Below are 24,033 nucleotides of genomic sequence, written 5' to 3'. Positions count from 1 at the left end.
TCAGGGGCGGTGCCAAGAGCCAATCGCCTTGCCCAGCGCCAGGGAAGGCCCGCCCACGCCTGCGCGCAGGCCCTTGGTGGCCTCCAGCTGCGGGCCCCGCCCAGCCTCGCTCTGAACCCCGCCCCTCCGGGAAGCCTCTGTCCTCGCCTGCCCCGGCCCTGACGTTGACCCAGTCAGTCAGTCCCTCTGTCCGTCAGTCTCTAAAGGCAGGAAACCAGTAAAGGCAACTAAAGGCCTTCCTGCCATCCCCCGGGTCCCTCATCCGCGGGGTAGGAGCCCAGACACGCCCTAGGCGCGCCCGGCATTGACCCTGCCCACGTCATCTCGGCAAGAACCTCGCCCACCAAGGCCTAGTCTAAACTGCGTTCGCACTTTTGGGGGCTGTGTCTTCCCCACCCATCTGCACCCAGCACTTGACAGGCACCCTCCCACCCCTGCCACGTGCTTCAGTTCAGTTCAGTCGCTCAGTCGTGTCCGACTCTCCGCGACCCCATGAATCACAGCACGCCAGGCCTCCCTGTCCATCACCAACTCCCGGAGTTCACTCAAACTCATGTCCACAGAGTCGGTGATGCCATCCAGCCATCTCATTCTCTGTTGTCCCCTTCTCCTCCCGCCCCCAACCTTTCCCAGCATCAGAGTCTTCTCCAGTGAGTCAGCTCGTCGCATGAGGTGGCCAAAGTATTGGAGTTTCAGCTTTAGCATCGGTCCTTCCAATGAACACCCAGGATTGATCTCCTTAGAATGGACTGGTTGGATCTCTTTGCAGTATAAGGGACTCTCCAGCTTGCAAATCACCCCGATAGCGAGGCTTCCCAGGTGGTAAAGAATCCACCTGCCAATGCAGGAGACACAGGAGACTTGGGTTCGATCCTGGTTGAGGAAAATTCTCTAGAGTAAGAATTGGCAACCCACTCCAGTATTCTTGCCAGGAAATTCCACAGACAGAGGAGCCCTGACAGCTACAGTCCATGGGGTCGCAGAGTCAGACAGGACTGAGCAACCGAAACGCACACAGGGAACCTCAATAGCGAGTGTCTGGAGCCAGGGCACCCCCTAGTGGCCATTCCCAGCACTGCATGGACCAAGCCGCTTGGGGTGAACAGTGTCCCCAGCCCAGCAAGGTACTAAATCTAGAGCTGTCACTTTCTAAAATTCCATGCCCTTTCCTTAAACTTTGGAGCCTCAGCTTTCTCCTCAGACAGGTGTTGTAGCAGATGACAGGTGTAAAGCACAGATATAAACACTAGGCTTGCTCACAGTGAGCTCTCCATCCCTGTCTACTATCATCCATACTCCTACCACTGGATGCAACCAACAGTGGCTCCCATTGCACCCGTTGCTTGAAGCTATACCCAGAGAGGAGGCTGGAGATTTTCTACGGGGGGAAAAGGGAGCCCTGGCAGGGGCCACATTGGGGGAGGAACACACTTTAGTCTCAAACTAAAATTTAAAAGAACAAGCTGTGTTGAATCTTAAAAAAAAAAAAAAAAAGTAAATACAATATGTGGTTCAATAAATAGAAAAAAAAAAGTTACAAAATTCGGTGATCTTTGTCCTTAATTACAAGAGGAGAAAAGACAAGAGGAGGGTGATTGGGAGTGGGAGTCTTTCTTCTTCTCCCTAGGCCAAGGTGGGGGGAGGGAAGCCAAAGAGACAGCAACTGGGAATGCAAATACACAAGACAGGCTAGATGGAAATATGGTTAGAGAGAATAAGATGAAGGACAGAGCAGGGAGGCACAGGAGGAGAAAATGAGAGACACACAGCCAGCCAAAAAATGCTAAGATGTTGGCCCCTTTCCTTTCTAGATTGGGGGTGGGTGGGGTCTCTGGCTTGCCTGTGCTTGTCTCCCCCCACACCAGGTTTGGAGGACAGTGTGAGTCTGGCTCGGTTCCTGAGTTGTATGTCCAGTGACTAGTAGGTGGGGGGAGGGGCAATAATGATCCCCCAGCCTGCCCTGGGACCCTGGCACCCAACAGAGTCCTGGCAGGATGAGGGGGTGAGGTATGTGGCCGAGGCCTGAAGCCTCTTCAAATCCTTCAGTGGGGGTGAACCATTGGTTCCCGTTGGGCAGCCTGCAGAGGGTGTAGGGCTGCCAGTGGGGCCCCTGAGGCGGGGGTGGGGTGAGGGGTTATTACAAAAGGAGTTTAGATGCCCTAACACAAGCCCTCCATCCACCCAGAGTTGGGCACAGGGAGGGTTTGTCTGCTACTTTGACTTCGAAAACCAGTGTCTGGAGAGTCCTGCTTCCCAGCACTCCCCGCTGCCCCCTCAGCTCCAGACAGAGCTGTAGCTTTGGGAAGGGAGAGCTTGCCTATTGCTTCTGGGGTGTTCACAATGGCGTCATACCAGCTGCACAAGCACACACCCCCTTCCAGGCCTTTGGGTGCTGGTATGGCTTCTGATCCTCGCGTCTCGCACTCACTTGCACGCTCCTAGGCACGCATGTGGCAGGATGCCACCTCCTGCCTCCCACCTCCTTTTGGGCTTGGGGGGTGGGGGATGGCAGGCAAGACCACCCAGCTTCAGCCGGGCTCCTTCCCTGACTTAATACTGAAACGCCACACGGGCCTTCAGCGTCGAGGCCCCTGATGGAGAGCGGGTGCCACAGGGGCAGGGGCGAAGGGAGGATGCCCCCAGTGTCTGCCTCTTGCCCCTCAGCCGAAACGCTCCCGCACCAGGAGCATGAGCTTCTTCTTGCCCTTGTAGGTCTGTTTGAGGTTCTCCAGGAACTGGGCAAACTGCAGGTGTCCATCGGGCGCCAGCAGGAAAGTCTCGCGAGCTTTGCCCAGGAACTCGATGAAGTCGCTGTAGTGACGCGGGCTGATGTGCGTCAGGCGCGAGTGGCTGGTGGTGATGTAGGCCGCCACGGCCGCATCCAGCAGCTGGCACAGCGGTGCTCGGTCGGCACCCAGAGGCTTGGCAGCCCGGCGAGCCCCAAGGGGCCCCAGGCCAGGCGCCGAGAGGGTCCAGCGGCGCAGGATGTCGGAGAGCATGGGGGCGCAGTGGATGCTGCGGATGATGAGCGGGACGATGGCCGAGAGCTCGTGCCGACCCAGCGAGTGGCTGAGCGAGCAGGCCCAGAGCACGTCATTGACCGCTGGGTGGCTGTCCTGGTTGAAGGCGATGCTGAGCTGCGCCAGGGCCAGCGTTGCCAGCTTGTAGGCCCGAAGTGGCAGGCCGCGGTGCTCCATGTAGCGCGCCACGGTGAAGAGGTGGGCGTGGCCCAGGCCACCGGCGGCCGCATCCAGCACGATCTGGTAGGCCGCCTCGAAGGCCGCCTGGTTCTTCTCGCACAGGGTGAGGGCGGGCAGGGCACAGTTCTGCGGGTCTTTCATGGCGCACTGCAAGGCCAGGGTGCGTGCGCAGGCCCAGAGTTCTTCCCGCCGGGCTGCATCCAGCTGCAGCCGCAACAGTGTGGCATGGGTGGTGCCCGTTACTGCCACGATGGTGGCCGCCTCCACCGGGGTGAATAAGGAGTACCAGTTCTGCATGATGTTCATCAGGGCTTGCGGGCCTGCGGGAAACGAGAGGGTGACACTGGTCGGGCCCGGGGCAGGGATTCACCTGTGCATGGGTTTACCCTGTGTGCATCGGTTTACCCTGCATGAATGGATTTACCCTGTGTGCATGGGTTTTCTAGGGATTTATCTGTGCATGGGTGTACCTATGTGTATAAGTTTACCCTGACCTACAGTTCCCACCAGGCAAGAATAAAGCTATATCCCCTCTACCTCCACTCCAGGCTTGATAGAAACTTCACTTTACTTTTCTAAGGCAGGTGGGCTGGGTAGGAACTGGGAAGGTGGGTGCTAAGCACTGGAGGGATTGTCCATTCTAGCCTCTTTAGCCTGGCCAGCCTCCAGGCTCAGCTGGACACACCCTGTGCTCCCCCATGCCCATCATTCCCTCGTGGCCCAGCCCAGAGCACAGGCTGGGGTCCAGGAAATGGCTCTGCTTCTCCCTCATGCCTGCCTGGTTCTGTATGGAGGTGAGTTGTGAGACCCCTTGGGGGCTCTCACCGATTTCTGTGGCACAGCTGACCAGCCAGCGCACCATCTCCCTCCGACGCCAGGTCACGGTGTTCAGGGTCATCCGCATCACCTGCAGCACGGGCCATAGGGAGAGAAGGGGGTCACCCAAGGGAGGCCTACGGGACGGGGCTGAGGATTCTGAGGGGCCCCAGGAAACTCAGACGTTAAGGACTGAATCAAAGCCATACAGTGTGGGCAACGGGCTTCACCTGTCTGGACCTCAGCTTCCTCATCTGTAAAATGGAGATAAAAATAGTATCTGCCTCACCCAGTTGTGAGAATCAAGTGGAAGTGTTAAGTAAGTAAAGCTTTCTGTACAGTGCCTACTGCTTCAACGTCCCCAGCTGACACCACCCATTACTGTGTTATTCTAAGGTCCCGTGGATCCTACCTGGGACAACTAACCAACCTGTCACTTTTCTCTGGAAAGTTCTGTGCTTCCTGTCAGATTTCCTCCTGAGGCCCCACACAAAGCACCTGCCATTACAGGTCCCACCTTCTTCAGGTCCCACCCCCAATAAGCACCATTCTTGCTGGCCTTTCTCGTGAGGCCCCAACCCCACGTCCTGCCTGGAAGCTCCTAAATTGTGGGGTCACCATCGTAAAGCATCATCCTTGGGGACTTCCCTGATGGTTCAGTGGCTAAGACTCCATGCTCCCAATGCACGGGGCCCAGGTTCAATCCCTGGTCAGGGAACTAGATCCCACAGGCTGCAACTAAAAAAAAAAAAAAAAAATCCTGCATGCTGCAACTAAAGATCCTGCATGGAGCAACAAAGATCACAGTCCTGTGCGCTACGACTAAGACCTGACACAGCCAAAAAACCCCCCAAAACACCACCCTTATCTCAACCCCCACATTCCCCCAGAATAGCTCTACCTCCTTTACGGCGTTGTTCAGAGGCCAATTCTACCACTTGTCTGCCCTTTGCTGGCCAGTTCTACACTGGGAAGATGTCATCTGAATCTGTACCTTATTCTCTTATTTTACTTTTGCCACTGAGACCCTGCCCCCATGAGCCCCATACTTATCTATGCCCTCAAGCTGCGCCCATGCCTCTCCCTTGCCCTTACGGCACTGTCCGTCGTCCGGGTCTCTGAGGAGGACCTGGACACTCACATGCAGGTCCTACCTCCATGACTTTCAACCACAGACCCCACCCCCAGAGGTGGCTCTTCACTCACAGGACCCTCCTTAAGCCCCGCCCCTCAGTAGTGACGCCCCCTTCTCACCGCAGTCCCCTGCAGGCCCTTTCCCCAAGAAAGCTCCTAGTAGGCAGGCTCTTCAGTTTCAGCCCCGCCCACTCATGGTCGTTATGGCACATCAACCCCAGGCCAACACACGTAGGTTCTACTCCCTCTTGTGGCCGCCTGCATGCTCCATGATCCCTTTCCATGTCCTCAGCCACACCTCCAGAAGTAAGAGTCTCACCTTCAGGTTCTGCAACTGAGTCATCAGTCATAGGCTCCACCCTCACTGGTAACTTCAGGCCCTCACTCTCAGGACTCCTCTCCCGGGCCCTGTTCCTCTGTAGCCCCGCCCAGAGATGCCATTCACATCCAAGCCCCGCCCCTAAAGGATGCGAGGCTTACCCTTAGGTCCCACCTCCAGAAAGACCTTGCACTCAGGCCCCGCCCCCAAGTGGGCTCTTGCCCCGCCCTCATGCCCACCGGCCTCGCCCCCATGCTCGCTCCCGTGGCTCTCACCTGAAGGCCCAGCTCCAGCGCAATGCCCAGCAGCGTAGTGTCCGGTGGGGCGCTGGCCGGGGTGGCAGTCTTGCAGGCATCCTGCGCCAGCTTGAAAAGCAAGGCTGGAGAGTGGATGTTCAGCTGGATGGAGCCCAGCACTGCGTGCAGCCACTTGGGGTCTCCTAGAGTTGGGGGAGGGACAGAGGATATCATGGCATACCCTGCACCAGCCGGATGCTGCCGGACCTGCTCACACAGTTTCTTCCACACACGTGCAAATGTGTGAATGTGGATGGTGACGCACCTGGCAACGGTTCTGTGAAGACCCAGACCACTCTTGGCACTCCCCGTTATCTCTCCTCTGCCCCTTCCCTTTCGATGGGAGGAAGCCGCTGGACCCCTAACCGTCAAGGGCACCAATTCTGGACCCAGCAGATGCCAGATGCCAGGGTTCATATCACACAAGCTGTGTGATCTTGAGCAAGTTGCTTCACCTCTCCATGCCTTGGATGCCCCATTTGCACAATGGATAATACTAATGCCACGGTACATGTCACACAGGGCTGTGGTGAGCCCATACTTATAAAAGCCTTAATATGGCAAGACCTGTATATGTGAGTGGCTTCCAGGTGGCTCAGTGGCAAAGAATCCACACGCCAATGCTGGAGCTGCAGGGGACACAGGTTCAATCCATGGGTCAGGAAAATGCCTTAGAGATTGTTGCTGGGATAACCCCATGGACAGAGGAGCCTGGCAGGCTAGTCCACGGGGTCACAAAGAGTCTGACACGACTGATCGACTGAGCATGCAAACACATGCACACACGTGAACTTTTACTACTGTTATTATTGTTCACCTGGGCTACAATTCTGTTATAGCTGCAGCCACACCAGCTTCCTCTGCTTCTTAAATGTGACCAGGCACTCTGTACTGGCTGTTCCTTCCGCCTGGAGTACTCTTCCCAGATGCTGTGGGCTGAACTGTGCCTCCCGAACTTCATACACTGATGCCCTAACTCTCTAGAGCAATTGTATTTAGAGGCAGACCTTTGGGAGGTAATTTGGTTTAGCTGAAGTCATGAGGCTAGTGCCCCCAGGATACCAGAGTCCTTATATGGACAGGAGGAAACCAGAGATCTCTCCTTCTCTGTCATGTGAGGACACAGTTAGAAGGCAGTCGTCTGTAAGCCAGGAAGAGAGCCCTCACCAGGAGCTGACTGTCCTGGCTCCCTGATCTTGAACTTCCAGCCTCCAGAACTCTAAGAAAATAACTTTCTGTTGTTTAAACCACCACATCTATGGTAGTTTGTTACGGCAGCGGAGCTAAGACACCAGATACTGGCATTACTCCACCTTCACCTTCACGTTGTGGCTTAAATGTCAACTTACTATATGCCTCTTCACAGCACTTATTACCTCTCACTGCACAACTGTCTTCTTTACCTTATTTATTGTCTGCCTGCCCTCCCTAGGAATAACACCACAGACCATGGGATGTGGGACAGTTTTGTTTGCTACTGGGGCTCAGCATCTGGGACAGTGCCTGGTATTTACAGAAAGTGCTCAAGAATGGACTTCCCTGGTGGTCCAGTGATTAAGAATCCACACTTCCTCTGCAGGGGGTGTGGGTTTGATCCCTGGTCGGAGAACTAATATCCCGCAGGTCAAAAGAAAAACAGAATGTGCTCAAGGAAAACTGCATAAGTGCACGCTAAGTCGCATTTGACTCTTTGTGACCCCATGGACTGTAGCTCCCCAGGCTGCTCTGTCTGTGGGATTCTCCAGGCAAGAATACTAGAGTGGGTTGCCATGCTCTCCTCCAGGGGATATTCCCGACCCAGGGGTTGAACCCACATCTCTTATGTCTCCTGCATTGGCAGACAGGTTCTCTATCACTATCACCATCTGGGAAGCTCCAAGGAAAACTGTGGGATAAGTAAAAGTAAGTTGGGGGCATGGAATGAGGGTAAGGAGGGAGGGGAGTAATGTAAAGGGCAGGGGGATGGGGTGGGGGCAGCCACGGTCCTCACCCTTGGCAGCGGTCAGCATGGCAGAGGCCAGCTCACACTGGCGGGTCTCCAGGTGGCCAAGGATGAACCAGCGGGGGAAGCGGTTGCTCATGATGGAGTCCAGCGGGTTGCTGGGAGGTTCTCCAGCTGGAAACGCTGTCTCCAGTACGGGCAGCCTGGGGTGAGAAGAGAAGCAAGCCTGCTGTGAGACAAGGCTGGACTCTCCATCCTCTCTAGGAGACGCCTTCCGCCTCAGCCAGAACCTACCCTCCAGAGTCAGCAAAGCCCTAGGCACCCAGGAAGACGGAAGATGTGTGTTGAAGATGTTTACTGCATGTATAAAATACATGGGGCTTCCCAGGTGGGGCTAGTGATAAAGAACCTGCCTGCCAATGCAGGAGACATGAGACCCGGGATCAGTCCCTGGGTCGCGAAGATCCCTTGGAGGAAGGCATGGCAACCCTCCAGTATTCTTGCCTGGAGAATCCCATGGACAGAGGAGCCTGGCGGGCTATAGTCCATAGGGCTGCAAAGAGATGGACATGACTGAAGCAACTCAGCATGCATGCACGCATAAAATACATAACTAACAGAGACTTACTGTATAGCACAGGGAACTCTACTCAGAACTCTGCAATGACCTATATGGGGAAAGAATCTCAAAAAGAGTGGGTACATGTATATGTGGGCTTCCCAGGTGGCACTAGTGGTAAAGAACCCACTTGTTAATGTGGGAGACAGAAGAGATGTGGGTTCAATCACTGGGTCGGGAAGATCCCCTGGAGGAGGGCATGGCCACCCACTCCAGTATTCTTGCCTGGAGAATCCCATGGACAGAGGAGCCTGGCAGGCTACAGTCCATGGGGTCTCACAGTCAGACACGACTGAAGTGACTTAACACACAGGCACATAAGTCGCTTCAGTCTTCTCCAACTCTTTGCAACCACGATGACTGTGGCCCTCCAGGCTCCTCTGGTCTGTAGGATTCTCCAGGCAAGAATACTGGAGTGCCTTGCCATGCTCTCCTCCAGGGGATCTTCCCAACCCAGGGATCGAAACATGTCTCTCATGTCTCCTGCACTGGCAGGTGGGTTTTCACCACTAGTGGCACCTGGGAAGCCCCACACAGAGGTAATTGTGTAATGAATTCACTTCGCTGCACACCTGAAAGGAACACAGCATTGTAAATCAACTATACTCCAGTAAAAACGAAAGACAGAGATGTTCACTGCAGCTGAAACTGAGCAGGGCCCTGTGGAACTCCCAGGCACAGAGGCCTTTCAGTCTGGCATTTCTTGAAGTAAAGACTCCAGTCTCCAGGAACTTCCCTGCATTCCAAAGGATGGATTCCAACAGTTGCTAATCAAGGGAGGAACAGCCAAGACAGCACCTGAGGCAAGATGAAAGGAGCTGGAGAAACTCACCAAGATCAGGAGACCTGACCACCTGAGATGAAGGGTCTGCAACCCCTGCTCATATCCCGATCGTGTCAGAGACCACATTTTTGACCCAGTGTTAAAAACACTCTCATCAGGGCTTCCCTGGTGGCGCAGTGGATAAGAATCCACCTGCCAACGAAGGGGACACGGGTTCGATTTCTGGTCAAGGAAGATTCCACGTGCTGCAGAGCAACTAAGCTCGTGTGCTGTAACTACTGCGCCTGTGCTCTAGAGTCTGTAAGCTGCAACCACGGAGCTTTCGTGCCACCACTATTAAAGCCAGCTTGCCTAGAGCCTGTGCTCTACAAGAGAAGCCACTGCAATCAGAGGCCCACACATAGCAACTAGAGAGCAGCCCCACTCTCCGCAACTAGAGAAAAGCCTGTGGAGCAATGAAGACCCAGCATAACCAAAAATACATCAATAAATAAAATTATTTAAAAAATACTTTCAGTGAGCTCTTTCCTGACATGCCCAATACATGGGAGAGTGCAACTTCCCCTCCCAACTCCTTCTACCCCTTTCTTGCATGTCACCATCTGCCACACAACACAGGTTACCTATAAACGTGCTGACTGTCTTTCCCTCACTACAATGTCAGCTCCACAAGGGCAGGAATTTTTCACTATTTGGGTCACCATTGCATCTCTAGCACCAGAGCAATGCCTGCCATACAACAGGTGAACAACACATGTTTGTTGAATGACTCAGTGGGGTTCCCCCATAAGATATTTTGATCCTCAGCTCACTGTTTACATGCATTTTGTGTTAAGAAAGTTCTACAAAGCTGTTAAATGTAATCAAAGCACGGAAAAGGAGTCAAGACTATTCTGGCTCCAAATATCTAAATGACTTTGCTGGACTTCCCTGGTGGTCTAGTGGTTAATAATCCACCTGCCAATGCAGGAGACACGGGTTCAGTCCCTGGCCTTTGAAGATCCCACATGCCCCACCAAGTAGATAAGCCCACAACTACCGAAGCCTGAGCACTAGAGAGCCCCTGCTCCGTGAAAAAGAAGTCACCGCAGTGAGAAGTCTGAGCAGTGGCACAAAGAGCAGGCCCCACTCTCTGCAACTAGAGGAAGCCCGCGGGCAGCAATGAAGACGGAGCGCAGCCAAAAATAAGATAAATACATAAAAATTAAAAAAAATAAATAAACGACTTCGCTACGTGACTCGGGACACACCTTCAGCCTATGTGTAAAATGGGTGTAAATATACTTATTTAGCTGGGGAGTTTAGAAGATTATATGGGATAATGTGAGTCAGATTTAGATCAGAAGTTGGCACCTTTTCTCCTGCACTGGGTTGGACAGCCAGTATTTTCAGCTTTGTAGGCCATTCGGTCTCTGTCACAACCATCGCTGTTGTGCAAAGCGGACACAGACGGAACACAAACGAGTGAGTGGTGCTCTGCGCCAATAAAACTTCATTTCCAGAAACTGAAATTTGAGTTTCACGTGTTTTCCATGTGTCATAGAATATTTTTTTGATTTCTTCCCAACCATCTAAAAATATACAAACCATTCTTATCTCAGGGGCTCCAAAGTTGCCCCGTGGGTTGTGATTTGCTAGCACTGGTTTAGAAAAAAGTCTAGCACCTAAAAGAGTATTCTCTAAATCATGGCTCTTAACAGATTATTCTTTACAGATATTCTAGAAAATGCACCTCAAACTTTTTTTTGTCAGGCCATGTGGCATGTAGGATCCTAGTTCCCCAACCAGGGATTGAACCCGATCCCCCTGTATTGGAAGCAGAGTCTTAACCATTGGACAGCCAGGGAAGCTCTCAAATCGTTAATAGGTGTCTCTGGAGGATAGGATCAGAGGGTGGGAGACGGATCTCACTTAATTTGTTGGGCATGGTTTACCATGGACAGCGCCTTTTAATATCCTGCTTCTATGATCTGCCGGTGTACATGGGAAATGATAATCTGGTCATTCATTGCAACATCTAAATGTCTCTCAGTTTCACACTGGGTTTTTCATGGTACTACCCAAAAGTGGTTCACCTGTTACGTGATAGGATAAAGGCTTTAAGATGCAAAAGTTCAGTGAAAACAAGGTGCAAAGAATAGGTACAGGAGACTTCTTTGGTGGTCCAGTGGCTAAGACTTCGTGCTCCCAATTCGGGAGGCCTGGGTTCCATTCCTGGTCAGGGAACTAGATCCCACATGCTGCAACTAAGAATTCACATGCCACAGCTAAAAGATCCTGCGTGTCGCAACTAAGGATCCCTTGTGCCTCAACTAAAGATCCTGAGTACGGCAACTAAGATTGAGTGCAGCTAAAAAATAAATATTAAAAAAAGATTAACCATCATAAGAAACCATTAGGTTATTAAAATTTAAAAAAAAAATAGAATAGGTACCGCAGGTATGGGACTTCCCTGGTGGCTCAGTGGTAAAGAATCTGCCTGCCAATGCATGAGACTGAGGTTTGATCCCTGGGTCAGGAGGATCCCTTGTAGAAGGAAATGGCAACTCATTCCAGTATTCTTGCCTGGGAAATCCCATGGACAGAGGAGCCTGGTGGGCTACAGTCCATGGGGTCGCAAAAAGAGTTGGACATGACTTAGCGACTAAACAGCAGGATGTATCATGTGTGTAAAGGAGAACCAAGTTTTCATTTTCAGATTACAAGTTTGTAGAAATCTGGACTCCTGTAGTATAGATATCAAAGTGGTAACACTGCTTGCCTCCAGAGAGCTTTGGGTAGGTTGGGATAAACTTACCTAGAAAAGGACTCTGAATTCTGTGTTGTGTGGAGATTTCTCAAATTCAAAATAATATGACATATTTATATTTAGTCATCAAGAGCACAGAGCGGCTTGGAATGCCAGCATGAGGGAGGCTGCATGAACTAAGTTGTGAGTGCGGGCGGAAGGACGGGGCTCCCAGTAGCCTCCTATCCCCTCATCCTTCCCGCCCCAGGGGGAGTCCCCAGCTGCATTTTCTCACCTCATGGCTCGCAGTGCCAGGCGGTAGGCCAGGTCTGGGTCGTGAGGCAGCAGTGCAGTAAACAGGTAGCGGGCACAGGTGTGCATGGGTACGCTCTCCCGGAACAGCACTTCTCCAAAGCCACTGAAAGGACCCCCTGCGGGGGCAACCCAAGCTCAACTCCCAGGTGTGGGCGTGTATCGCCTCTCCCCAGGGGTCCCCACATTCCAGTGGGGTATGGGCTGACCCAAGATAGAGTGGTGGGGGCTAGAGAGGTCCCGGGGTGGGGAAGCAGGGATGAAACTAAGACAAGTACTGGAAAATCCAAAGGATAGAGACCGTTGGGACCTCTGGGTAGGGGTAGGACTCAAACGCAGGGTGTGGCCAGAGTGAAGGTGGGGCTGCACTTGCTCTGGGGGCGTGGCCAAGCCAGCTTCCCTAAGTGGTAGGGCGGGGCCTCACAAGGATAAGCTGCGGGGTAGGGGGGAGCTCATCAATAGCAGCCATTATTGGCTGGCAGGCTTTGTGGGGGCGGGGCCAAAATTTGGACCTCCACTTTAGGGAACTGCCAAGGTATGTAATGATGGAACGGTTATCACTGACTCAATGGACATGAGTTTGAGCAAACTCAGGGAGACAGTGAAGAACCAGGAAGCCTGGCGTGCTGCAGTCATGGGGTCGCAAAGAGTAGGACACGACTTAGCGACTGACCAATAAGGTATGTAAAGACAGTAAGTACCGGAGGTGGAGGCAGAGGCTGGGTCTCCCAACCCAGCAGCAACCAGACCACTGCAGTGGACGGGATCCTCCGTTTCAGGAACAACCCGGCTTAGGAGTGTGGCCTTACCTTCCAGCAGCTGTCCCGCCTGTTTGCGCAGCACCTGCACCAACCACTCGTCCAGCTCCACTTCCTCCAGCAGGGCCAGCAGCTGCTCCTCATTGCGTACCACCTTGTCCTGGGCGTACAGTCCCTCAGGCAGGGCCCGCTGCTGTCCCAGGCCCAACAGGGCCACCTCTAGCGCCATCGCCAAATAGGACTCCCCAGGGCTCCCCGGCACGGGGACGTGCTGGTAGGCCACCTTCCGCTTCTCAGGGCCCGAGTCTGTGGGAGAAGGGCACCATGGCTACTGGGGAGGAATCCCTTTTCCTGGGACTCTAGTGGTCCCTGACCTTAAACTATAGGGGTGGGGGAGATTTATGGAGAGCCAGCTGTTTCTGCACACACCAGGAGGTAGTGCCCACCTTCCAACAGCAGGTAGGCCTCTGGTGGCCTCACTTTCAGAAGCTAAGCCTCTTGACACCTGGTACTGGCCAAAGGGCAGGCCAAGTGTAGGGGCGTGGCCAAGTAATAGGACTACTAGGCAAAGGAGTATGGCCAAGGGGTGATGATTCTCCCACCTCCTCCAGAGGTCCCCAGTGTGGGTACCTGGGTAAATGGCAAGGGTCTCCTCCTCTAGACGACAGGCCTCCAAGAGTGCCCTGCAGAGGCAGCCAATCGGGTCCAGGGGATGACCCACCCATCCTTCCACGTTGGTGATGCAGGTGGAACCTTTCTGCAATAGCTCTGAAGGTAGAAAAAAGGCTCAAGGCTCACCCCTCTACCAACCCTCCAGGAGGGCTTCCTCTTCCCAAACCCCGAGTCCAGCCTCCAGATGCCCATCCAGCACCTTCGTCTCTGCCCCCTTGAGCTCTGCAGTAGCCTTCACCTCCCTGGCCTCCTGTCCCACACCCAGGCCGAGGCGTGGCTAAACTGGGTGCTTTTTCAAACATCCCACCGGTGTCATTCCTCTCCATATAACCCTAATCCTTCTCACTTCTCTCAGGCTCAACCAGCTTTCAGCACTCTCAAGGACGGATATGAATGCTTCCCCGTCACTGTCACGCACCCACCCCATCTGGAAGCACATCCTCTCATCTTCTCACACAAGCTGGGCTCTCCCTTGCCTCTGGGCTCCAGCCCATGCTGTTTCTTCTACCTGGAATATAGATGTTCCCTCTCTTTTTCCTGGGAACCTCATGTACATCCTTAGGATCTAAGCTCAGCTCTCACCTCCTCTGGTCCTGGGAAAGGGTGGGGGCTTTCCCTATGCTTCCAGGCTAGTTTAGAGTTCTGCTAATACCAAAGCCCCCATTTTCCCTCATTAAACCCCGTGTTCAATTTCCTGGTAACTAACCCAACCCAACCCCATCACCCAGAGTATGCAACTGGTGGCTCCCTCCTGCCCCCCATGTTCTTTTTTGGGTCATACAGCATGGAATACAATTTTGAATTTGTTGCCCATACTGGAAAAAAAAAAACCCAGTAAATTCCACATCAAAGAATCCAGAGTTCTGGCCTCTCTTGGAAAAATCTGATGTGGCCTTGCTGGGTCCATGTTCTTGAAAGGCATGTGGCTGGATGCATAGAAACTACATTTCCCAGACCCCTTTGTGTGAGGTGTGAAAGGTGGGAGAAAATGAGCCCATTACTGTTCTGCAGCAGCTGTGAGTAGGTGTGTGTGTGGCTGTCCAGGGCACAGATGTGAGGTTTGCCAGCAGGTTCTGCGTTGTCCTCTTGGGAACTGCCCCCCCGATGAGGGCTACAGGCAGCTGAACTCTCTGTGAAGTTCAAGTTTGTGAACCCAGGCAGTGGCTTCCCTGACTTTCAATCTGACAGCCCTTTCACTGGTTCTGTGAACCCTCAATCCCTTGCATTAAATTCCTTTCTGCTCAACACACCTTGAGTGGTCTGTTTTCCCGTTGTACCCTCAGACCCTCCAGGTTGCCACAGCCCCCAGCAGTTGGCATTTGTGTCTTCAGCCCCAGGACACGATGATAAGATTGGTGCCCACCTTTTTTCTGCTGCCTGTAAATCTGTAGCTGATGTCGCTGCTGCAGCCGGAGGGTGTTGACTATGGCACTTGCCAGCCGCAGGGCCTGGCGGGGGTATCCATGGGCCCTCAGGGTGTCCACACGAGCACAGGTAGTGGGGAAGGGCTCGCCCAGCCAGAGCGGGCGGCCCTGGGGGTCGAAGGTTGGTTTGTCACTGCCCCCGTTGCCTGTGAGGTTGGGGCTGTAGGAGTCACTGGCCAGGATCCTCTGCAGATGGTCATCACTCCAATGCAGCGACCCAGCCTGCAGGGCGCGGCCAAACACGGTGTGGCGGGAACCTGCAGCCATCACCTCCTCCTCCTCCTCCTCCTCCTCCGGGCCTGTGGGAGAGGTGCCCAAATGTGGCCCCATGAGTGGGGCCCTAGCAGTTAGGTGGTGGACAGTTCTATCCCACCAAGTGCCAGCTTGGGCCTAGACTCTGGGTACAGTGATGAGTGTGCCATCATTTTCCCCAATTTTTTCAGAAGACTTAAAGTTGTGTGTGAGTCAGGGGAGCTATCATGGAAGTGAAAGTGTCCGACATGAAAAAGTCGTGTCTGATTCTTTGCGATCCCATGGACTATAGCCCACCAGGCTCCTCTGTCCATGGAATTCTCCAGGCCGGAATACTGGAGCGGGTAGCCTTTCCCTTCTCCAGGGGCTCTTTCTGACCCAGGGATTGAACCTAGGTCTCTGCTTTGCAGTGGATTCTCTACCGTCTGAGCCACCACAAATAGACAACTGAGTTTGAACAACTGGGTCTGTCCGTCCCTCTCCCTCCACACTCAATTTCTTTCTCTCTCCTCCTGTTTCTTTCCTTCCCTCTCTGCCTGTCTTTACTTGTCTTTCTCTTCTCAATACCTGTTTCCTTTTCTTTCTGTTTCCCCTTCCCCCCACCCGATTTCTGCTGCCGTGGCCAGGAGGAGACTGAGTCAGCCCAGAACTACAGGCATCTTGAGTATTTCACATCACTGTCCCTCAGGCTGCCTGCTGCCCCTGCCCTGGACACTCACTGTCTCCTGGCTAGGAGGCAGGTAAGGGCTAGTCCCCTCCGCCCTGCCTCTATTTTCCCCCTGAGCGCCATGATGGGGAGGCTAGGCCACAGGCAATAGGGATGGTTTGTTGGGGGGAATGGCAGGGACCCCTCTCCTACCTGGGATGAGGGTTGCAGTGGGCTGCAGGCTGGGCCCATCAAAAGAGTAATTGCCCTCCTCCAGTGGACACACGTCCAGCTTGTCCCACTTGCTAAGCAGCTGGAGCCAGCTCGTCCGCTCCTCTGGTTTGCAGTGGGGACTCAAGATGACGCACACCCACAGGGCCCCTGGGGAGGGAGGGGAGCCAATGTGGGCATGGAGGAGGCTCAACACTCATGCCAGCAGGAGCAGCACACACGTATGGAGTGCCTGCTGTGTGCTGGGCACTGGTCTCTGCTTAACTCTCACCTTGGGCCTCTAAGGTTGCAATTCATCCTCTCTTCACTTTATGGCTCAGAGAGGTAAAGTCACTTGCTCAAAGTCACACAGCTGGGAAGACAGAAGTCAGGACTCAAACCCTGGCTGTCAGACTCCTCTTGCAATTTTTGTTTCTCTATAGCACTTATCACCATCAATCACAGGGGTCAGGAAACTACCACCCGTGGAGAAAATAAAATCTGCCACTTTTTTCTCTTTTTTTGGAGCTGTACTGCATGTGGGATCTTAGTTCCCCAACCAGGGATCAAACCTGCACCCCTGCCTTGGAAGCACAAAGTCTTAACCACTGGACCACCAGGAAAGTCCCCCACCACCTGTTTTTGAATGGCCTCTGAGCTAAGATTTATTTTTACATTTTTAAATGGTGGAGGGGGTGGGGAATAAATAAAAATATTTTGTGACTTGTGAAAATGATATGAAATTCAAATAAATAAATAGTGTCCATTTGGAATGCTACCATGCCTACTTTGTTATGTGTATGTGGTTGCTTTTTTGCTACAACAGATAAAATCGAATAGTTGGGACAAAACCCAAATAGCCTGAAAAGCCAAAACTATTAACTATCTGGCCCTATGGAAAACGTGTGTTGACCCCTGGCCTAATGGGCTTGTGGGATTTTCTCCTCTCTGTCTGCTCTACTAGATGTCAGCTCTCTGAGAAGAAGAAATGAAATTTGCTCAGTCGTTCAGAGTCCGACTCTTTGTGACCCCATGGACTATACAGTCCATGGAATTCTCCAGGCCAGAATACTGGAGTGGGTAGCCTATCCCTTCTCCAGCGGATCTTGCAGACCCAGGAATCAAGCCAGGGTCTCCGGCATTGCAGGCGGATTCTGTACCAACTGAGCTATCAGGGAAGCCCTGAGGGCAGGTATTTAATCTCTTTTGTTGCCTGTGGTAGCCCCAGCGCTCAGTACAGCCCTTGTATATTGGCGGTGCTACTGAATGAGGACGATTCAGGGTGGTCGAGCCCAGGTGCTTGCCGCGCTTCCGCTTCTGGGGTCTGGGACTCACCCAGCTCGTCCCACAGCTGGCGGCACTTGTCCGTCATGCCGGCGCCCTGCTGCCGCCACAGGGCCAGGCGCGGGTCCTGCAGGAACTGCTCAGTCATGAGGATCAGCATGCGTGCCCCATTGGAGTCACGCATCCGCAGCATCTCTCGCACCTGTGCCAAGACCTGGTGGTGAGAAGGGGTGGGGCTCTGACTCCGGAGCCTAGCCCCGCCCCCCGTGCTTGCCCACGCAGCACCTTGCAGAACATCGAGCGCAGCTGCTGGCTGGCGCCATAGTAGCCGCCATTGGACAGCAGCTGTTTCACCTGCTCCTGGATCTGCTCCTCGTCTAGGTGCCAGCAGTTGGCATCCTCGATGCCTGCGCCTGCTGTAGGGTCTGGGGCACCTGTGGGGAGGGAGGGAAAATTGAGGCGTGGGCTGGGGAAAGGAGTATGTCAACCAGTCCTCCAAATCACCCAACTCATCCCCAAATTCCATCCATCCCACCTGAAAACCCACTCACCCAACCATCCATCCATCCATCATCACCTACCCATCCATTCAAACCAGTCACTGGTCTATCCACACCCGCATGTCATGCCATGCATCTTCCCATCCATACATCATAACCCTTAGCACACCTACCTACCCCACTAGTCCATCATCCACCCTACCCATAACTCCCATCTGTTCACTGATCTACACACCCATCCCATCAGTCCATCCATCCAACCATCCAACTCCCCAACCCTATCTGTCTTTCCAACTCATCTGTACCAACCACTCAAAACACTACTGACCCACACACTGACCCACACAACCATGCTATCCATCCACCCAGTTAACCCAAACTTTCCATCTCTTTTTTCCCCACCAACCATCCATTCATTTGTATCTCCCCAAACACCCACAAACCCATTAGTCCATCCATCTGTCCTATATATTTGATCCATCCACCATGTCAGTCTATATATAACAACATTCAAGCACCCACCAACTAACCCCCAATCCATGTACCCCTTGGTCCTTCCAATCTTCCACCAACCCCATCTGTCCACTATCTCAAACTCCCCAATCAAAGCGCATCCCATCTAACTCCACTGCCAAGCACGACCAATTCCCCATTCACCTACCGTCCCAGTAAATCACCCAACCACTCATTCCATTCATTTTCCCACACCATCAGTTCACCCCAACAATTCATCATGAACACGTTCCACAGCCACTCATCACTACCCTCAAATATCCATTCATGCCTCCCCCTGCTACTCACCCATCTATTCTCTCCATCTTACTCCATCCTCCCACCATTATAGTTAAGCAACACTTGTAGCTCCAAACCACCCCAGAATTCATAACACCTCAGGGTCTATCTCCTAACCATATCCCACCTCTGACACCCACTAAGGTCTACACATACTCCTCATGACCTCCACACATCCATGATCCCAGGCCTGCTCCTGCGATCTTGGGACACCCCTACCCTGGGGCTGGATCTTCCCATTGGCTGATTTTTGACCATTCATCTACCCAGGGCCAGATCAAATCCAGGTTCTTCCACTTCCTAGGTGTGTGACCTTGACCTCAGGTGGCAGTGCCCCACCCTCATTCCTAGATCAAGGCTATCTTTGGATGCTGTGACACATGCCTGCCACACAGCAAGCAAGGTGGCTTTGAGCTGGGGCCTCACCTCTCCCATCAGATCTTGGGGCACCCTTACCATGCACCAGGTTGATCTCAGAGCCCAGGAGGAGGATCTCGTCTGCCAAGCGCTGGGCGGTGGGCAGCACCTCAGTGTGGTGGGCGCTGATGAGGTACTGCACAAACTTCTGCAGCTGGTCCCGGTTCATCTGGGAGAGTGTCTCAGAGATGGGCAGTCTCAACTCCACCTGGTGGGCATGCCGAATGCGGTACAGCGACAGGGCCACCACGTGGGCACAGTAGAAGAGATCACGGTTGTCGCAGCCGCAGCTCACGGATGTGATCTTGCAGCGGTCAAAGCTGATGGAGACGTGGTAAAGGCGCTCGGGCTCTCCAGGTCCCCCTGGCTCCCGGATGTTTCCACTCAGGTGGAACCCTAAGACCAAAACCAAACTGTCACTGCTGTGTCACCCCAGAGATGGGTTGTGCTTGACAATGAGGCACAGCAAGACCAGGTGCAAATCCCAGCTGAGTAACCTAGCACAAGTAACCTAACCTTGCTGCGCCTCAGTGTCTGCATCTGTGAAATGGGAATATTAATGAATAAGTGTGGAGGTAGCATCATCCTCATGCATTTGTGATGAGGATGAAATGGATTAATGTAGAACACTGTTTGCAGACAGTAAGTGCTAAATAAATGCTTGTTCTTATTCTAATTCTGAATAATACTACAAGCCCTTGGATCATTATGGATACTGCCCAGGCTCCAGGCACCCTGTCACTTCCTAGGAAGATACCAAAGAATCTTGGGGGCAAAAGGTTGATGTGTCCGACTAGGGGCCAGGTCACCCCATCACCCCCTGCCCCTCCCTGGCCCCTGGGGAGCCCAGATGCCAGGCTCATCCGACTGGTTGGGCAGCTCAGGCTCCAGCCGGTCCTGTCTGTGTCATGCAGGGACACAGCAGCTTCCTCATACCAGTTGGAGGTGGCCGAGCCTGTGGCTGGCTGGGTCATGTCCAGGCAAGGGGGCCCCCAGGCTGACATGGTTCAGAGAGGGTCATCTTGGCTGAGTCCCTGCCTCCAGCTGGGAGATGACGTGGCCCGCCCCCATGTGAGTGTGGCATTCCAAGGCTCATCTGCCTTCTGGCTCAGTCTCCACTGGTTCCCATCTGAGCCCTGCTCCCTGAGGTCTAGATTCATCCTTCATCTCTAGCTACACTTCCACCCCCTCCCTTCACCTGGACCCTGCTGTCTGGGGTTTAAGAGCTCTCCTTACTGACAATCCTCAACTTTCAGCCTTTGTTCAGCTGCTCAGTCATGTCCGACTCCTTGCGACCCCATGGACAGCAGCAGGCCAGGCTTCCCTATCCTTCACCATCTCCCTGAGCTGGTGAACTTTCACCCCAGACCCCACCAAATCCTCGTTGCCTTAGGTCCAAGACCATCCCTAAACCTATGAACCCAACCTCCACCTGAATCTCTCTGCCTGAGGTCTAAATCTGGCTCTCACCACTGGCTCTAAAACGTCACCACTTCCCTGGTGGTCCAGTGGTTACGAATCCTCCTTCCAGGCAGTGTATGGTACATGAGTTTGATCTCTGGTGTCGGGGGACTAAGATCCCACCTGCCTCGGGGCAACTAAGCTCAAGTGCCACAACCAGAGAGAAGTCCGCACGCCCCAACAAAAGATAAATAAATATTAAAAAAAATAAACTTTGCCACCAACTCTTACCGAGGACCCTGCTGCCTGAAGTCTAGGATCATTCTTACCTCTGGCTCTAAACCCCAGCCCCAGAGGACTCCTGGGTCTGGAACCTCCTCTCACTTCCAGTTTATAATCTCTCCTCAAAACCACTGCCTGCTCCCCGTCTCATACTTCTACCTTCACCCCGCCAACTGACTCAGGTCGAGGCAGATCGCTGATCCTGAGCTCAGAATATGTTGTACAACCCTCTCTGGGCATCAAAGCCTGCCTTTGGGAATCTTCCAGCTCCCGGCTCCTCCACACATGCTCTGGACCCCCAACCTCCCTGGCAGGGCTGGAGGGACAGGCACTCACCTACTTGAAGCACGCGATCCACGGCCCCACTCTGCAGCAGGTGCAGCCCGCGGGTGAAGGGCACCCGGGCGTCGTGCTCGCCCTCTGGGGGCTGGTACCCCAGTGATGAGTACATACATATCTCCCGCTCGCTGCGTGGAAATGACCAGAACACAATGCGCTTCTGGACTGGCTCCGGCACACGGGAGAACCGCTCCTCAACCTGTGGAAGGGCTGCTGTGTTAGAGACCCGGGTGCTGAAACCCTGATTTTGCTGCTTACAGGTACCATGACCGTGGGGACTTCCCTGGCAGCCCAGTGGTTGGGAATCTGCCTTCCAATGCAGGGGATGTGGGTTCAAGTCCTGGTCCAGGAACTAGGACCCTACACGCTGTGGGGCAACTAAGCCCACCCACCACGACAAAAGATGCCACAGTGAAGATCCCACTTGCCACAGCTAAGACTTGACATAAGTCCAAAATAACTAAATAAAGCAAGTAGCATGACCTTGGACAAGTCACTTGGCCTTTCTGAGCTTCAGTTTTTCTCAAGTGTAAGAAGATGTTAAGAGCACCCGCCTCATGGGTGTCATGAATATTACATATGTGTTAATATGTATAGCACTCATAATAACACCTGGCCCATTGTAAGTGTTCTAGAACTTTCTGTCACTTCCCTCTTGAATGTCAGGTCCCAGGATCCTAATGGAAGGTAGTCTCACCCCTCAGGCTTGCGGGGTGGGGGTGGGGCAGGAGGAAAGAAGACAAAAGTGATCAGAAGATGAGTGATCAGGCCTACACAGTCTTAGCCTACATTGTGCTAAATGTTTTATGTATATTAAATACCCTTAATTCTACCAGCAACAACCCAATACTTTGGCAGCCTGGGGATTCTAAGCTCAGAAGTAGGGTGAATTCATTTGTTCAGGATCCCACAGCTGATGAGCTCCAGGTTCCAAGACAGGCTCTCTGTTTCAGCTTATAAGGGTCCCCAGGAAGGGATGGGTGTCCTGCCCACCCCTGGGGGCTTTGGGCAATGAACTGAGCTGGTTGAGCCTACATTCCAATCCAGGGTTGCTACTCACTGGCTGGGTGTCCTTGGGCAAGTTTCTCAACCTCTCTGTGCCCTTTTTTCCTCAAAGTAAGAAGGAGACCAACTGCCAAAGAGCTGCAGACAATTCCGGGAGCTTCTGCGGGGTAAGACCTTCACTAGGTCCAGGCCTGCCTGAGGCATGCACATCGGAGCCCTGGAGAAGGTTTTAAGATTGTCCTGGTGTTCTCACACACAATGAAGGAGCAGGGACCCTTCAGAGTCCCCAGTCCTGGATTTCAAAGGGAAGTGGGAAGACCAGTGATTTGCCCGGGGCCTCGGGGACAGTTGGCAGATGACTAAGGAGGGATTTTCCAGGCCATGAATCAGAGCCCGCCCCATCCACACTTGGCCCAGACCCATTGGTTGAGGCAGACTCCCTAATTCTTATGAGACCAGGGAGCAAAGAAAGCCACTCAAAGCCAAAGAGAGGACAGAGCCTGTCGGGGCTGCGGAAGGCTTGGTTAGGTCCTAGCCACAACTCCACTGAGGCTGGGAAAGTTGACTCTAATAGCTTCCGCCCTGGGGCCATCCTGGCAGGGCCCCCAGAAACCATAGGGGCAGGGTTCCCGGTGCATCTGTCCAGGTAGCAAGACCCTGGCCCCGCACTTGCCGCCAAACTCTGGAAGGACTGGGATGGTTAAGGGTGGGGGGTGGGGAAAAGGGGAGGGAGGACTCTGACAATGGAGTAATCTCTGCAGCCAGTCAGGAGGGGCAGCCCCAGGTGGGAGGTGGTCCCAGAATGACAGGGGGCTGTGTATTAGGACCTGAGTGAAGGACTGACAAGAGAAGAAGGTGTCCCCATGGGATAAGTGGGTTCTGGAGGCCAGAGGCAGGGATCGGAGACAGACGGGGGTGTCTTGGGTCTGGGATCTATATATATGGGAGAGTCCTCTAAGCGGGTGTAGGTCAGAAATGTTGGGTCTCCAGGTCCTGAGATCTGGTCTGTTCCCAAGTGGGGGCAGTTGTAAGAGTTGGAGAGAGGATTGAGGATTGAATGGGGTGCCCTAACTGGGGATGAGGATAAGGTGGGGCAAGAGAGGTATGCGGTATTGTAAGAGGACCACGGGGCAGGAGGAGAAACAGGGTCCCGAGTTGGATCTGGGGCACTCAGGTATTCCTGGGTCTTGTGGGCTGAAGAACAGAGTTGTCCCAGAAAGGGATGGGGGTGGAAGGAGTGAAATGGGAGGATGAGGGGATGTCTTGGGCAGAATTAAGGATTGTGGAGATCTCTGGAGGTGTCTTCGATTGGGACCGGTCCGGAGGCTGGGGTCTGGGCAGGGGAAGGAAAAGATATGTCTAGGAAGAGGCTGGGAGTGGGTTCCTCTCCACCCCGCCTCTCGCTCACCTGCTCAAAGGCCCAGCTCTCGGCTACTCGCTTGGCGCTGAGGTCCAGCAGCGCTTCAGGCCGGCCCCGGCCGCGCACGGCCCCGGCCCCGGCGTCGCGCTCCTCCGGTCCTGCGGGGCAGCCCCGGCTCCGCTTGGCCGCGGGGGGGTCCATCCGGCCCGGCCGGGGCCGGGGCCGGGGCGGGGCCTGTTGAGGGGGTTCTGCCCGAAACCTGCTCCGCCTCGCCGGCTCCCACGACTCCTGCCCACCTTCCTGACCTTGGTCTGTGCTCGGTCGCCCCGGGACTCGCGCCGCACCCACCCCCGGGCCAGCAGGGTGATGCGGCCCCTTTAAGACGCTTCACAACAATGAAGCTGCCTCGGCCGCCGCTTTATCCTACACCGTTGTCCCGCCCCCGCCGCCCGTCCCCATTGGCCCCCCCTTCGGCCTCCGAGGCCCTCCTCCGCCGTTGGCTGCACCACCAGATCCGTATCCAAGTCGCCGCTGTTCATTC

General features: G+C 53.9%; 1 protein-coding gene across 2 annotated transcripts; it reads right to left on the bottom strand.

Moving 5' to 3' along the window:
• Positions 1–1,444: 1,444 nt before the first annotated feature.
• Positions 1,445–23,905, bottom strand: ZSWIM4 (zinc finger SWIM-type containing 4). 2 transcript variants are annotated; one of them, XM_055429707.2, is made up of 14 exons: positions 23,541–23,905; positions 21,125–21,326; positions 19,145–19,501; positions 17,682–17,830; positions 17,448–17,598; positions 16,116–16,283; positions 14,944–15,303; positions 13,539–13,676; positions 12,960–13,214; positions 12,134–12,269; positions 7,756–7,910; positions 5,745–5,908; positions 4,026–4,107; positions 1,445–3,520 (listed from the first exon to the last, which is right to left on the bottom strand). In XM_055429707.2, exons 1-14 carry the CDS (start codon positions 23,691–23,693, stop codon positions 2,661–2,663), a joined length of 3,330 nt encoding a protein of 1,109 aa, XP_055285682.2. In that variant the 5' UTR covers positions 23,694–23,905; the 3' UTR covers positions 1,445–2,660. The 2 variants fall into 2 exon arrangements, with proteins under 2 accessions (XP_055285682.2, XP_088695205.1); XM_088839079.1 differs by lacking the exon at positions 23,541–23,905 and adding an exon at positions 22,188–23,462.
• Between the last annotated feature and the right edge of the window lie 128 nt (positions 23,906–24,033).

The sequence above is a fragment of the Moschus berezovskii genome, chromosome 8 (genome assembly GCF_049115385.1).
Source record: "Moschus berezovskii isolate FMDL1 chromosome 8, NW_MosBer_1.0, whole genome shotgun sequence".
Classification (NCBI taxonomy): domain Eukaryota; kingdom Metazoa; phylum Chordata; class Mammalia; order Artiodactyla; family Moschidae; genus Moschus; species Moschus berezovskii.
The sequence above is the reverse complement of the archived record's forward strand: the minus strand, read 5'-3'. Positions and strand labels throughout refer to the sequence as shown.